Source organism: Apteryx rowi, unplaced genomic scaffold (genome assembly GCF_003343035.1).
Source record: "Apteryx rowi isolate R43461 unplaced genomic scaffold, aptRow1 scaffold_19, whole genome shotgun sequence".
Lineage (NCBI taxonomy): Eukaryota > Metazoa > Chordata > Aves > Apterygiformes > Apterygidae > Apteryx > Apteryx rowi.
This window is the reverse complement of record NW_020448196.1, coordinates 1,622,761-1,638,641: the sequence shown is the minus strand read 5'-3', so window position 1 is coordinate 1,638,641 and position 15,881 is coordinate 1,622,761. Positions and strand designations below refer to the sequence as shown.

The window sequence follows — 15,881 nt, the reverse complement described above, 5'->3', positions numbered from 1 at the left end:
GAGCGACGATCCCCACCGCCGCCGCCGCCGCCCCGCTCCAGCCCGCGACGCCTGGGAGGGAGAATAACAGGACTTTCGGGGCCAGTGCAGCGGTGGGTGGGAGCTGGAGGACGTCGCGACGGGGGGGGGCTGGAAGCGGGTCCTAAAGCCCCGGCGATTGCCTGGCCCCCTTCCCAGCCCGGCGCCCCTCCTCTGCGCCGCCCGCGCGTCCCCGCGGCGGGACGGGAGGTTAGAGGAGGACGCGGGGGCTCGCAGCTGGGCGCGCGGGGAAGCCGCGCCAGGGCCGGCGCGGGGGGGGGGGGGAAGCAGCTGCGAGGGGGACGGCGGGGGAGCAACCCCTGCCGCGCTGCAAAGGGACCTCCGCGGGGTGGGACGCGCATCCCGCCTCCCGGCTCCCGGTCCTGGCACTCCCGCGGGGCTCAGAGCAAGGAGCGGGGTTCGGCAAGGCTCCCAAGCGCCTCCTCGCCGGAGGCACGATGCAAACAGCAATGCAAAGCGCGGAAAAACGCAGAGCCAGGACAAGGGCTGGGAAACGCAGCCCCTTGGCCGGCGCGCAGCGGAAGGGCCAGCCAAGGAACGTATAGCTGAGCCGGGGGGCGCGGCGGAGGTTTTCCTGGCTCTGCTTAAAGGCRAGGGCTGAGCGAGCTCATCTGCTCCGGGCGAGACGCACGGCTCTTGCTCAATTCCCACGCAGCCGGGAGAGGCCGAGGGCCGGCAGCAGGTGATGCTGCAGAGCGGAGGTGGCTGCCTGCCTGCAGCCCCCGTGCTCACGGCATGCTCTGGGGGTGCCCCCCCCCGCTAACCTGCACCCCCAGGCACCGATCCTGCCACAGCTCCGTCCTGGGAACACCACCAGCACGAGGAAACCCCAGCAGCTTCTGCCCACCTCCACATCAGCAGCATTTCCCCACCCCCACCAGTGCTCCCAGTCCCACAGCACCTGTGCTAGCTGGGCTTTTAACCCCTTCCAGCCCGGGGGGCTCCCAGCCCCAGCAGGCAGGGCAAAGCCAGCCGCGTCCTCTGGGAAACCGCCTCCAAAACCTGCACTTCGGAGCGCCGTGTCCRTCCTCGCCGGCTCCCCTTGGCGCAGCCGAGGAGGCCGCCCGGCGCGGGGATGAACACGCCAGTGCCCCTGCGGCGCCTCCGCGCGAAACCTCCCCTGCAAACACAGCCGCGTTGTTCAGACCATTAACGCTTCTCCTCCGGGCTCCCGAAAACAATTAGTCGCCCTCGTTAGGAGAGCAAACAAACGAGGCTGTTCCGGCGGCGCAGAACGGCAGACGCGATACCACGGCACGTTAAGAGCCGGACCTGAGACCCCGCGGCCCCCTCGCAAACCCCTGCCAAACTGCTCAGCCCGGCACCGGGAGGGGGCTGCGGGGGGGCCTCAGTTACAGGCTGGGAGACACAATTACGAGATATTAATAACGAGCTTCCCCAGCGGCTGTCATGGGGAAGCAGCCTGGACAACAGGGCTCGGAGGGAAGGGGGACGGCACGGGAGGGCACGGGACTGCTGCAAGTCTCTGCTGCCTAAGAGAAAGAGGAAAAAAATGCAAGTGCTTGGGGAAAAACGGGAACTGGCAAAAAAAAAAAAGCTGTATTTGGATAAAGGGAGGCAGAAGGAGCAGCGTTACGGAATTGCAAGGCGACGTGCTCCAGGCCTTCGGGCCGCCCCGCGGGAGCTGAGAACTGACCGCTCATCGCAGCCCTGGAAGCCGGTGCGGTATCAGCCCCGAGGGCTCCCTGCCGCAGGCAGCCCCCGACCCTCCGTTTGCGCCAGCGTCGCCCGGCCGCCGCTCGCTCGGGCTGCTGGCGCCATCTACGGCCCCGCGCGCTCCGGGCGTCCGAGGCCGGACRGTCGCACGGTCCAGACCCCACCGGCATTCCCCAGCTCGGCTTTGCAGCGCATCACGGACCACGGGGACTTCGTTACTGCCATTAAGCTTTTATTTCCGCTGTCACAGAGTTCCCGGGGGTGGTTTTATTTATTTATTTATTTTTTAAACCCTTCCGGGTGCTCGGTTTGCTCTCGAATTCGCCTCAAGACAAGGCCGCGGGGCACGCAGGCCGGCACACCGGGGCGAACGCGCGAACGGGCTTCGTCGGTGCCCAGGCGGCTCCTTGCTGGGGCTCAGCCGGGCGCTCGCAGCCGCAGGAGCGCGGGGAGGGCCGGGAGCGGCGAAGGGAGCGGAGGCTTTCCGGCGGTGTCGAGGGCTGCAGCCAGCTCTAACCCCTAACCCCCTGCCCGAACCCGCGCCCGGTCGCAGCGATGCCCCTTGGTCGAGCATCCCCCCGAGCGCCCGGGGGCACCGGCTCCTCCTGCGCCCCCGCTGCAGCCCCTGTCCCTCTGCCCACCCCCGCCGCCGGCATCTCCGCCGGCCGCTGCGGAACCATCCCAGCCAGGTGAGCCTGATCGTGCGAGCAGACGGCAGCTCTGCCGGCCCGGGGCTCCGAGGCTCCTCGCCGGAGCTGCTGCGACGCCAGCCCTGCTCCGAGCGCGCCTTGCACCGGGGCTCCGCCACGGCCGTCCGGCGGGTGCCCCTCACCCGGGCACCTGGCTGCCAGCAAAAATGCACGGCACAAGCTCCGTCCTGTTCAGGATTTGACCCCTCGGAAAAGCAGCAGCTTGCAAGAAGCAGCCCAGGCTGGAAATGCTCTTTCGAAGCTGGTCCAGGCCCAGGAAGAGGCGTTTCTCGAGCAGCCCAGGCAGGGGATGCAGGCCGGGCACCCCGGTGAGGGACCCCATCCTGCAGCCGACCCGGTCGGGATGGCTCACGGAGGGGTCACAAAATCCCGGCCTGGTCCCGGGGAAGAACCCGCTTCACTTCTCTCTCTCGTTTTCTGGTTGGTGCTGTTAGGATGAAATGGGGGGGGTGGGGGAATCTTCCAGGAAGGCTTCGCCCACATCCTTTCGCTCCGGGAGGGAACATCGCAGCCCAGACAAGACCCGGAGCTCCCCGGAGAGATGGTTCCAAAGCAGCCACACTCCCCACGCAAGCACAGAAATGAAAATAAAGGAAAGTACAGGTACTGCATTTTAATCGGGGCAACACGGACAAGGACAAATGACAGGTCGTGGCGGGACACCGTGCAGTCGCCGCGCCGGCCCCTCGCCCCCGCCTCCTGCCGCGCCGGCTTTCCTGCCCGGAGCCCCGGCTGCCACGGGCTCCGCTTCCGCGACGCGTCGAGCAGCCGAGGAGGGGAAACATCACAAACAGCAACGAATCGGGTCTCGTGGTTTGTTCGTTTTTAATAACGACCGGATTTAAAAAGAAGGTTGAAATGGATCAGTCGGTGATGTAAACCGAGCACTCCGCAGCCGCGGCCCTGCCCCGCTCCTCGCGCACACTGCCAAACTCGACTCCCTCCAAACCGCGAGGCCGGCACCGCTCTCCGGAGTGGGGAGGGCTCGCCCGGATCGCCTTACTGATGGGGAAACTGAGGCACAGAGAGGTTAAGGCCAACATGTCCTAGCGTGAGATGCTCCAAGCCTTATTTTCAGCGGTACAGAGAAGCTGCAGGTCCGGACGACGTCGGCGAGGAGTCGGGGGCCCTCGGCGCTCCCGCAGGAGGGGCTCACGGCATCGCCAGGGTCCCAGATCCTCGGCCGGCTTTGAATACTGTGGCCTAAATGACTTGCTGGCAGGCGCTCGGCATGCAAAGCGCTGGGACGGGCGGACCCCGCCGGTGGGCCCTGCTGCGGGGAGGGGGACAGGCCGCCACCGCAGGCGTCACCACAACCAGCCCGGCTCCGGCAAGAGCGCCCTCCGCCCGGGAAAACGTGCCATCGCTGCAAAACCAAACAGGGTCTTCATTAACCAACCAAGAGCTTTTTAATACAGGCAAAAATCATTTTTTGTTTTTTCTGTTTTTCTTTTAATATGTGCAAATGTTCTAAAAGGTGTGAGGGACGACCGAGATGTCGGGCTGAGGAACTGCTACATCCCTAAGCCTTTTGGCATCGGCCGCTGCCGGAAAACCCGGCGGGCAGCGCAGGCGGCGGTTGGCAGAGGAAGGGCTGCTGGGGACGTCGGGGACCGGTCTGGTGGACACCGTATTTTGGTATTTCTACGGAGTGAAGCTCTTCCAAGCCTGATCCCAACACTGGTTCCTCGGCACCCGCCGCCCCAGCCAAGCACCCGCTCCTCCCCAGCGGCGACGGAGGGCCTCGGCACCCGGGTTTCCCGAGGAAGGAGCCATCTCCGAAAGGGCGAGGGGCAGAGCTGGCTGCTTCTCCATAAGGTGTCACCTCGGGTTACATCTCGCCGCTTTGCCGGCAGCCGTTAGATCAAAGTGTTTCGCTGCAAGCAGGAGGACGCCGCGGCCAGCAAGGCTCCCAGCAGCTCCCCATGCCACCCTGGCGTCCGCCTCCGGCAAGCTCGGCCTCTTCTGGGAAACGGCGGGTCTCTTCCGAGCCTGAATATTTACACGGCAGGGCTTGAAGTACAGCAGGTCCTTCGGACGATGGGCTGGGAGGTGCAAAGCTAGTGCAAAATCAAAAGCCTTTCAAAGGAAAGTGTCAAGCAAATGACAAGTGCATTTGCCTGGGTATTATTGTAAAGGTTGCACGGTTCATCACTTATCAGCAGAGACAATTACAGCAGTGTCACATTCATTGGAAACATCGACTGGCACCAGGAAGGGACCAGTCTGGCAGACGAGAGTCAGAGAAGTTTGAGGCACTGCAAAGATCTACCTAGAAGAGTTGCATTTTGGCCACAAAGCATCAAGGAAAAGGAGTTTCCAGGGAAAAGAGCGAGGTGGCACCTTCCAGCAACCACCCGGCACTGAAACGCGGCGACTCACCAGGGCAGGAACTGCAGCAGAGGCAGAAACATTCCCATAAACTCCTAATTTGAGGTCTTAAAACGAAGCACGTGCATCAGTGGATCTCCTAAGCGGGGACAGGCTTCCCTGCATGCTCCGGGGAGCTCCCGAGGCCGTTTCGGGGAGCGAACGTATGCCGGTTCGTGGCTCTCCACCATGCCCCTCTGCTCCCTGCTCCAGCCTTCACCTGCCAATGCACACGCTGCCCGCGAGCCCTAAAGCAAATCCCGTTCCTCCGCTAAGAGGCATACATACATATCGAGCAAGGTCTCGAACAGAGCCACTGTTTCTGTTGAGAAGTCCGCGAGGCAAATCAGCGCGAGCTGCCGCGGCACCGCTTCAAAAGCGAGAAAACGGCCTGGGCTGCCTCCAAGCCCTGGTGCGCTTTGCCTTCCCGGAAAGGGAGACGTGGGGAAGGGGCAACCTCCAAGACGGCGCAGCCGGCAGCCCCGCCGCGCCGCTGCACGGCGGCACGGGAAGAAAGGGCTTTTCACCGCCACCGCCCAGCGGGTTGGCACCAGGGGAAGCCTGCAGGCGCGAGCGCCGGCGGCACCGGGGAGAGGAGCGAGGGCGAGGGCTCCTCCAGCGTCTCTCCTGCCCCGCCAGCGCCGACGCAGAGCCTCGACGGGCCGGAGGAGACGTCCCCGCCGACAGCTCCGGTGCTCCGGGCGCCCGGCGAGCTCTTCTCCCGAAGCCACCGTGGGGTTTGCGCCAGCTGCCTAAATATTGCACAAGGACACGAGGTCGGTCTCCTCGGGGACGGGGGAAGGCGTTTTCGTACGGGCATCGGGAAGAGCAGCTCCAAGTGACACGGGTGGGAAAGGCGTTTGCAAACGGCAGAAGGATCCCAGTTCTCCACGTCCCGGAGTCTCACGGGGCTCCAGCCAGCGCAGAAATCAAAGCCGAGTCCAGGAGAGGCTCAGTCCCTCCCGCCTGCGCCGGCGTCACGGGGCACGAGCCGGGGAGCCGCTGGCCTCCCCGGAGCGAAGGGCCGGCCCCGCTCGGCTGCCCAGTCCGGCCCTGCCCCGCCGGGAGGAATCGGACCCCCCGGGCACCGTCTCGCCTCCGGCATTTCGGGGGCGCCAGCGAGAACGTCCTCGATGTCCATCCGCTGCCTTCTGCCCCAGCGGGGACTGGGGAGTGCGTGGCACGCGGCGCGGTTCCCGCGGTTTTGAGTTTGGACGGGGCGATGCCTGTCCTCCAGCACCCGCGCCCGGCGCCGGCGAGCGGTGGGAAGGGGAAGGGGAAGCGGAGCTGGGAGCAGGCAGGTGTCTGGATGCAGAACGAGTCCGTCTCGGAAAACTGATGCCGCCGTCAGCCGTGCTGGCTTCCCTGGGAGACGCGGAGGTTGAGCCCTGAGCCGGCAGGATAACAGCATCGGCATCACGTGGCCGGGAAGGAGCCACGCCGGAGCGCGATGGCAAGCGGGAAAGGAGCCGGGAGAATGTCCACTTACACTCTTCCTCCGGTGGAGATGCCGGCTCCCGTCCCCGGCTGTCCTCGCGGCCCAGAGGGGACCGAGCGCGGACGCAGCCCTGGCTCAGCCCGCAGCCGCGCGGGAGCTGAGCCCTCGGCACCGGGGCGCTCCCGCCGGAGGGCACCTCCGGCCCCGAAACGGGAGCCGCCGTGGGACCCGGGGCTGCGTCCCTCCTCGCCCACCCGCGCAGTGCCAGCTCGCAGCACAGCACCGATTTTACCTTAAACGGCTACAAAACGCGGTCGGCTGAAACGGCACCGCTGAGCCGCCCGACCCGCCGTTCTCCTCCGGGAGCGGGGAAGGAGGCGGCCGTCCCTGCCACCGGCACCGCCGCGGCCGCAGGGCTCCCGGGCGCTGCAAGCGCGGGGCTCGATTCACCCCCCCCCCATCCCCGCTGCGGGCAGAAACGCAACATTCCCACGGTTTGCGAAAAAAGAAAAAGGAAAGCGAGTCGGTTTGAAAGCAAAACCCAACTCTCGGCTCCGTTAATACTTTTCATGCAGTAAGAAAAGGGAAGAAAATGCAAATTTGCAAGTTCCGGACACGGGCTGCTTCCTCCCTCCGCCCAACGCGAAGGCCGAGCCGGGAAAAGCAGCGCAGAAGTCTCCGAGAAGCAGAGCCAGGACGGGCTTCGGTGCGGCTTGGAGCTTGGGCCGAGCGATCCTTAGCTGAGCTGGCAGGGAGAAGGGCGAACGGAAAAATGCAGGAAACCGGGCAGCGGGAAGAGGAAAAAAAGCTACAGACCCCCCCTAAAACATCAGCCAGGCCACGAAGCACAGTACACGGGGGGTGGGGAGAGAGGGGGGAGGCAGATTTTTGGCTTCATTGTTATTGCAGGCTCCCGACGCCCCGCAATAGTGTACGAGCATGTAAACCTTACATATCATCAGCTAGGTGTTCGGACACGCACACGAGAGACTAAACACGGCAGCAACATTTACAACAAATAAATAAAGATGTCGATCGTAGAGATAGGCATATATAAAAAAAAAAAAAAGCCTCACATTTTTCCACCAAAGGGAAAAAAAAAAAAAAAAAAAGCACAATACTGTCTCACAAAAAATAATAATAATAATAATATAATAATATATATCCCTAGTGACCCGGGCTGGGCTGCCACCGGCATCGCAGATGACGCGAGGACTTTGTTCCCGTTGGCCGCTGGTGCCTCGGCTCCCCGGGAGCCCCCGGTACCTTTGGGCTCCATCTCCAGGCGGCCGTTTCCCGGGAGAGGGACACGAGGGAGCTGTCGCATCCGTGGCCCCATCAAAAAACGTCGGCAAGAGGAGCACGGGGGGGCGAGGAGGCCGGGGGGCCCCTCCGGCGGGCGCCGCGCGGCCCGTTCCCCCGGCCCGCGAGTCTCGGGCGGTCACTGCCGTTCAGATCCTTTTCTTTCTCGTTTTTTTTTGGAAAAAGCGGAGGTGGGCGGATGGCGACGGTTGGTTTGGAGCGCGGAGCGGGGGCGAGAGCTCGCGCCGCGAGGGCATCCTTTGCTCGCGCAACATGGAGGAAGGCCGGAGAGGGACAGGCAAGCTTCGTACGGAGGTGGTCGGATGGCACGGAGAGACTCTCCCCCCAGGCAGCTGCAAGAGAGGACGGGGACGGCGGCGGGCAACGGGAGGGAAAATAAAACTAGGAGCAAGGTGCTGCCCCGCGACCGTCCCGGCAGAAACCCCGCATCCGGTGGGAGACGGAGCATCCCGCCGCGGACCGCCCGCCGCCCCCCACGGCATGCTCCGAGCGCGCCGGACTCACCGCCGCTCGCGCCGGGACTATACGAGCCCGTCGTAGAGGGAGAGGGCCTGCACGATGGAGGGGTCGGCCTTGGAGCCCTCCTGGAACTCCTGCAGCGTCAGCTTCCCGTCGGCGTTCTGCAAAACAGCCGCCTGCGCCTCAGCCGCCCCGCGCCGGGGAAGGACCCCTGCGGCCCCCGAAACGTCGCCCCGGGCGCGGGCGCCCTGCCGCCCGCCTCTCACCTTGTCCATCATGGCGAAAATCCGATCCACCCTCTTCTCCGGCGTGTTCTCCTCCTCGGGGAGCTCCACCGTGTTCCCCTGCGGAGGTGGCACGGGACGGGTCGCCGGCGAACCCCACATTCCCCCCATCCGGACGGCATCTCCGGGCACAGCCCTCCGCCGGAGCAGCCCGGGAGGGAACCGGGCTCCGCGAGCGGATGCTGCGGGGGCTGCGCAGGCCCCCGGGGAGCCTCCGAAGTCACTTCAGCATCCCCCCGGCAGGGTTTCCGCCCGCGGAGTCCGGCTCCAGCCCCCTTTCGGGGAAAATTCGGAGCAGACCCCAAGGGGGGTGTTGGTGCACCCCGGCCCAGCGCTGCCCGCCCCGGCCCTTACCACCATCTGATAAATCGCGTCGACAATGTCCAGCATCTCGTTCCTCGTGATGTACCCGTCGTTGTCCAAGTCGTACAGCTTAAAGGCCCCTGGAAGCGAGAGCGAGGCGGAGGCGCTTGGGACCCCGCGCCCGAGCCGCCCTGTCCGGAGCCGGAGCTGGAGCCGGAGCCGGAGCCGCGGCAGGAGCAGCCCGGGCGCAGAGAGCATCGCACTCAGCCCCCGCACCGCCCGTGTTCCCCGCGGCCGGCACTTACACCTCAGCTTCTCGTCCAGCGTCCCCCGGGAGGTGACCGACAGCGCCTGGATGAACTCCGAGAACTCGATCCTCCCGTCCTGGGGGAGCAAGGGCGGCGGTGAGAGCGCCGCGGCCGCTGCCCGCTCCCCAGACCGAAACCCAGCGCTCGCCCGAGCGATCTGCAGCCGTCCCCGCGCGCGGCCCAGCGCTGGGCTGAGCTGGACGGGCGCGCTTAGGGGCACGTCCAAAAAGGCAAGCGGGTCTGAGCTGCCGGGAGGGAGGAGAGAGGCGAACGACGGCCGTTTCTCGCTGGCAGCTTGTCAGCAGAAAGCTCAGGGCGGCCGGCGCTGCAAAACCCGCCGCGCCGCGAGAATCCCGCCGGGAGCAATGCCCCCCCGGCCCCGGCGCGCAGGGGACGCCTTGCAGGCGGGCTGTCGTTAGCGGCACCAAAACGCCTCCTTCCTCCTCGCCGGCTTTTCACCGAACAGCCTTTGCCCGCGTGATTTTCGTCAAATAAAACAAGCACGGGGCCTTGCTCACTGCCAGCTCCTCCGGCTTAATTTCATGCGCCAGGAAGCGCTGCAACACGTTGCTCACACGGCGAGCCGAGCCGAGCCGAGCCGAGCCGAGCCGAGCCACGCCGGTGGCTCGCAGACTTACTTTGTTCTCGTCGAAGACGTTGAAAACAAAGGTGGCGAATTTTGTCGGGTCGCCGAAGGGGAAGAACTGCTTGTAGATCTTCTGAAAGCCGGCTGCGTCGAGCTGTCCGCTGGGACAGTCCTTGATGAAGCCCTTGTACCTGCAGAGGAGGCAGAGTGGGGAGGAGGTGGGCGGCCCACGGGTCCCCTCGCCCGGCACGTCCTTGCCGAGCCAGGTCCGGGCTCCCTCCGAAACCTGCCCCAGGTGCAGACGTGGGAACTTTCTGGCTAAGCCACGATCACGTCAAACGTTTTCCAGGAGCCAGGGACCCCCCAGCCTGTGTGCTCAGCCAGGAGCACCGGGAAGCGCAGGTGGGACTTCCAGACCGCGGAAAGCAACCGCACAAACACCCAAGTCCTCTGTAAAGAACAGGGCAAGCATCAGCTTCAGTGAGAGCTGGTTACAGCGGGGGGGTCAGACACCACGGTGATGGGCTCAGAAGCCCATGTTCACCTGTACTGCCCAGGGAAGGCCACGGAAACAGCTCAGACCAAAGAGATACCCCGACCCGGTCTGCTCCGAGTGCGGAGGCTGAGGCTGGGCTGGGAAGGGAAGAAGCCACGGAGGCATCTCACTGAAACCCCCCCAAGCCGACGGGCAGGTGGGTCGCGAGCAGGGGCTGAGCAGCCGGTCCCCGGCTTAGCCCGGGTTTATCCCCTCCACGACGCGGAGCGCCCCTCTCCGCAGGCCAGAGACAACGGCACGACGGTGCTGCCGGGAGGCAGCGCGGGAAGCTGCCGCCTTGCTCCAGACCCGTGCGATTGCTGCCGGCACGTCCTCGACGGCAGCGAGGGCGCAGTCCCACTGGGAAAGTGCCGCTGCCCGGTGCCGGTTGCAGTCGGCACGGCTGCTCTTGCAGGTCCGGGCCACGTGCCAGCCGCGTGCCGCTCTCCGCAGCGCAGCGGGGCGCGCTGACCCTTCCTTCCTTCCTTCCTCCCCGGCGCCGTCCGCCCGGGCCCAGGGCCGGCCCCGGCAGCGTGGGCAAAACCAGGCGGAGCGAAGTTTGGGGTGGGCAGGCTCAGGGCACAGAAAGCACTAGCAGCAGGAGGCTTTGGCGGCTCGTCCCAGATGCTCCTTGCACTGCGGGGGCCCGAGCCTGCGAGACGCAGACCAACGCAGCCCTCCGGCGTCACGGTCAGATACCATGGTGATGGGCTCAGAAATCCGAGCAGCCATCCTCCCTGCAATTTCAGAGCTCCCAAGGAGGAAACCTCGGGTTTCGTGCACCCCCATCCCCATCTGTTAGCCAGGCTGCCCCGTACCCAAGCCTTCCCAAAGCCATCGCAGGCCCCCGGGGCCACAGGCCACCCAGCAAGGACACCTGAGCCCGCACACTGGGAATGCATGCACTGACTGGAGGGAAAAAGCAGCACCAGAGACGGATCGGGTAGATTTTAGCAGGGGCTGCGTTGCCATGTCCCCTCCGCACGGGCAGGTGCTCGTCCCAGCAAGGCGCCTTGCAAGCGGAGCCCGTCGCCGTGGGGCTGCTGCAGCGCTGGACATCTTCATCTCCCCGGCTTTCGCCATTCCCAGCCCTCCTGGCTCCGAGCAGCATGGGGAGGGGGAGCAGGGCTGCGAGGAGTCTTTTAAGCCTCCTTGAAAGCAAAACGCCACCTGCACGGCGTGACCCGCAACCAGCCAGGCCACGCTGCAGCGCGGGTTTTGCCGATGGTGCAGGGGGAGAGGGCGGCAGGGGCTTGCGGCGAGCGCTTCCGCTTCACCGACACGCTGCCCCGCGCGCACGGAGCAGGGCCAGGTCTGCAAATGGAAAAGCTTCACCTAAGGGCCACATCATTGCCTCGCCTCCACCGCGGCAGCGTGTCCCCGTTAAGTCAGGGCCGGTGCTGCCCGGCTTGTCCCAGCGGCTGGCAGAGCCGCCGGAGCGGCTCCCGGCGAGGAGACAGCCGGGAAGGTTCCCCGGAGAGTCGCTGCACCACCGCGGGGGAGGCGCTTGCAATTAGCAGCCGCCCCCCAGGCAATTTACAGCCCACTTCTCCGCACGCGCGCGCTGCAGCGGAGCCACGGGAAAAAGCAACGGCAGCGAGCTCCGGAGCAGGGCCGCGACCCCGAAAAGCAGCCCGGGCGCTGCAGCCGGCCCCCGCGAGCTGCCTGCACTTTGCCCCGGCTCAGCCGCGGCTCCCCGCGGGCTTTTTTGGGCGAGCGCCTGCGGGAGCGGGTCGCGGGAGCTGGAGGAGGCCGCGGCGGAGCAGCACGGCAGCGCGCGGGGCCAAGGCCAGGGCCCCCCGCGGTGCCGCCAGCCCCCGCTGGGGCCGGGCTCGCCGAGGGGCCACGCGAGCGTCACGCAAGCGCGTCACCCCGCTGCGGCTGCGGCTGCAGCGGGGCGGCGGGAGGAGGGAAGGGGGTGGCGAGGTGGGAAACCAAAGTGCCGGTTACAGCTTCTTCACGCTGCTGCAGCTATGACTCACTACGGGGGGGAGAAAGGGGGAGAAAGAAGGAAAACCTCGACTGGCTTGATGGGGAGATAAAAGGGAAGCGGTGGCTTTTCCAGGGCGCCGCGTGCGGCGGGGACGGCGCGGGCAGGTCTTGGCCCCCTCAGCCCCCGGCACCGCCAGCCTCCAGCAGGGACCACAGCATCCCGCGCAACAAGCCGCTTCCCCATCCGCTCCCAGTGCCGGTGGCACCCCGGCGAGATGACAACCGCCGGGCTGGGGGCCGGCTGCCGGCCGGGCTCCGCTGACTTCTGCTGGACGCGCCACGCTCAGCGCATCCAGGGCGAGCGGTGGGTGCCCCGGGGCTCCATCGCGCCGGGATGCATCCGTGCGTTTTCCCCGGCACACTCCGTGGCGCTCACTAGTGCCGTCACGCAGGAAGGATGTTGGCGGGTGATGAGATCTGCTCAGCACTCGCCCAGCTGAGGCCTGACCTCTCACAACATGGAACGGCTGCAAGAGCCAAAGCGAGATGGGGACCAGCCTGGAACCAGAACATGTCACTTAAAACAGCCGCAAAGGCTGCCCCAAGGGCCGGGGGGGCATCGAGCTGCCGCTCGAAGGGTTAAGGCCGTCCCTAGCGGGGGCAGCTTAGGACCAGAGATGGATGGAGAAGTTTCCAACAAAACCACCGGCTTTGGAGGATCCCTGCGTCACAGGACGGGCTCTGGCGGCCTCATCCAGCTGGGCGGCTGCCAGCGAGAGGGGGAAGCAGCCAGCGGCAGAGCCGTGCCGCATGCGTGCCATCCGTAATATCATCTTTATACGGCACCAGAATCACGTTTCCGTGATTCTCTTCACGCGAGMGCCGGCGGGGCCAGCAGCCGTCTCTCCGAACGTCGCGCACCCGGGTGCTCGCTGCCCGGCCCGTGCCTCAGTTTCCCCATCTGGAGGCTGCAGGTTGCCAAAGGCCGCGTTCAACCCCAAGGCGCCGCAGACTTGCAAACATCCGGCAGCGACGCCTGGCCTATCCCRGCCCGCCGACGCTCATCCGAAGCCAGCGGGAAAAAGGCACCGGGGCCGCTCTCCATGTCCCCAGGGTGCTACAGCACCTCYGGGCCCCAGGCAGGCTCCGCCGGGCTCCACGGCGCCAGTCGGCACGCGAAGGGCAAGGTCCCCTCCGCCGAGCMACGCCGTCACCCACCGCGAAGCGCTGGCTTGGGGGGGCACAGGGACGCAGCAGCCCCGAGACGGCGGGCGCGTTTGGCTCAGCTGCCGGGACGTGCAGGATCCCGCGGAGGTGGTGGCAAGCGGGAGGCTTTTGCAACCCGCCGTGGCAGCTCTGGGGCTCGTTGCATTTGCTCCGGGCTCCGGAGCCCTCCGCGGAGCTCCGTGCCGTGCCGCCTTCAAAGGCACCTGCGTGTTRAGGAGCTTGTGGGGTTCCTCTGCTCCGGAAAGTGCGAGCAAGCCCTCGAGGCACTTTTGCCCGCGGAGGACCACAGGCTCAAGTCTCGCTCGCTCTCGCTCATGGCAATGAACGGATTCCCCTTCGGCACTGGGATAGCTGCAGGCAGGAGAAACCATCCCGATCCGTCTCCCCTCCAGGGGGGATCGGGAGAAAGAGACGGGGCGAAGCCGGGGCTTGGCAGACTCCGGGCTTGGCTGACGACTCCCCGTTGCCTCCTTCCAGCGGGAGCAGATGGAAGCGGAGCGTTCACCTTTACCGGCAGCCAGGAGCGGAGGTGGGGAAGCGCAAGCGATCCCACGCGGGCAGGCGGCACCGCGGCCAGGACACGGCTCAAGCCCCTGCGCCGCCACCACCGCCGCCGCCACCGCGGGCCCCTTCCCGGGCCGGGGGCAACTCGCCAGTGCCGCAGCCGCCGGCGCGGGATGGCCACGGGATCGCCCGCCGCTTCCCACCCGCCCGCGAAGCTGCCGCAGCGGAAACCTGCAAGCGCTGGCGCAGTTTGTTCTTTTTTAAGCCGCTCGCGCTACATTATTTATGTCTGGCTCCGTGGGTTCCGAGCCTGCCTGTCACGCAGCCTCCGCCAGCGACGAAGCCGAGCGGCTCACGCGCAGGAAAACGCCGTGTCTCGCCGAGCCTTGAGGACGAGGGCCGCGAGGGAGGCGGCAGGACCCCGCGCCAGCGGAGGCTCCGCAGGGCCCCGGCGCCGCGAGGCTGCGCGGGAGAGCCGGCTCCCTGCGCCGGTCCCCCCTCGCGCCCAGCGTCTCACCCGCACGACACGCCGCGGCCGGACACTCACCACTGCTGCACCTCCTTCTCCGTAACTGCAAAAGAGAACAAGAGRGAAGAAAAAGAAAAGAAAAAAGAAATTTAGAGCTTTCCCAGCRATTGCCGCCGTTTCACACTTAACACAGGCGACTCCTGCAGCCCGCAGGACTTTCTCCCGGGAGAAGGTGCCCGGGGGCTGGCTCGCGCCCCGCGGGGCTGCCAACGGCCGGTGAAGAGCCTTTGGACCGAGTTGGTGCTTCACTTGAGTGCAAGCGGTTGCCTCCAAACCCCAGCTCCGGGGAGGCTTTCGCTAGCCCGGCCGGCCGATGGGGGCTGCTGAGGTGCCCCCTCCCCGCCGGCGAGCTCCGCCGCCGCCCCGGAGACCCCCRACGCCTTCGCCCGTCACGGCCCTTTTTGCATTAACCTGCCGCTTCAGAGCGGCTCCCTCCGGGCTTGCACGAAGACGCCAGCGCGTGAACTCCTTCTCACGGCCGCCCTCCTCCCCTGGGCTGTTTTTAAAGCCTGACTGCCAGGTTTGCCGGCGCCGCTGCCCGCGTCTGGGCTCGCAGCGCCGGGGCACCCGGCTGCCCGGGCGAGCGAGGGGCCGCGGCCCGGCTGGGGGGCCCGCGCGCGGGAGGCCCCCGCCTGGGTGCAGGGCCGGCGCCGGCCGCAGGACGAGCGGCCTCCTTAGCCGTTTCCTTTGCATCGTGCACCTAAATAGCAACAAAAAAGCGATAGCTCTGCGGCTGGCTGGGATAACAGGCAGAGCGGGGATGTGTCAACCTGCAAGCGGCTGATAAAAATAGAGAGCCAAGGCGCACCAGCAGCTGCCAGCTACCTCGGACGGCGAATAAAAGAAAGCCCGTCTCCATCGGAGAGATTTGTAACGGGCTCCGTGAAAGGTGCAGGCTGCAAAGGCGAGCCCTGGTCCYGCAGCCCGGCCACGGCGCGGGGCAGGGACGCGGGCACCCTGCGCCGAGGCAGGGTCCCCCGGCGCCTCCCCGGCCCCAGGCCGGCGAAGGGCTTCGGCAGAAGCCCGGGGACGCGCCGCAGCGGGAGCGGAGCGATATATATTTTACTGACGGGGTGTCTAGACGGCGGCCGCGCGGGGAAGGCGCGGGGAGGCGGCACGGGGGATGCTCGGCACCTGAAGGACGCACACGGGCTTCGGCAGCGCCGCGGCAGGGACTCTGACGCTTGCTTTGGCAGGACTGTCGAGTAGGATGGTAAGAACAGACACCGGGAAGGACAGAGGGTCCCCTGGCAGGATGGAGCCGGGAATGACACCATGCATCCAGCTGGAGAGAGGCTGAGCCGGCAGAGGGGGAAACGACAGCCACGCCGATGCCCACGGACCCCTGGTCTCAAAACCCAGGGGCTGCACAGAAACGTCCTTCCAAAAGAGAGATGTCAAGCAATGGATAGGAGGAGGAGGAGGAAGGGAAACAGCAGGACTTTGCAGATGATGGACGGGAGAAGGAGGAAGGCGAATGGCAGGACTTTGCAGCAGATGATGGACAGGAGAAGGAGGAAGGCGAATGGCAGGACTTTGCAGATGATGGACGGGAGGAGGAAGAAGGCAGACGGCAGGACTTTGCAGATGATGGACGGGAGGAGGAGGAAGGCAGACGGCAGGACTTTGCAGATGATGGACGGGAGGAGGAGGAAGG

At 66.1% G+C, this 15,881-nt stretch overlaps 1 protein-coding gene across 1 annotated transcript in view; it reads right to left on the bottom strand.

The window, feature by feature from the left end:
- Positions 1-7,323: 7,323 nt before the first annotated feature.
- Positions 7,324-15,881, bottom strand: part of NCS1 (neuronal calcium sensor 1) — a 13,579-nt gene continuing 5,021 nt past the window's right edge. Inside the window, exons 3-9 of the mRNA XM_026062062.1 lie at positions 14,243-14,267; positions 9,550-9,688; positions 8,909-8,987; positions 8,655-8,743; positions 8,283-8,360; positions 8,062-8,177; positions 7,324-7,889 (exon numbers count right to left, since the gene is read on the bottom strand). Coding sequence (XP_025917847.1) covers positions 8,079-8,177; positions 8,283-8,360; positions 8,655-8,743; positions 8,909-8,987; positions 9,550-9,688; positions 14,243-14,267 — 509 coding nt within the window. The 3' untranslated portion in view covers positions 7,324-7,889; positions 8,062-8,078. The remainder of the gene's footprint in view (positions 7,890-8,061; positions 8,178-8,282; positions 8,361-8,654; positions 8,744-8,908; positions 8,988-9,549; positions 9,689-14,242; positions 14,268-15,881) is intronic.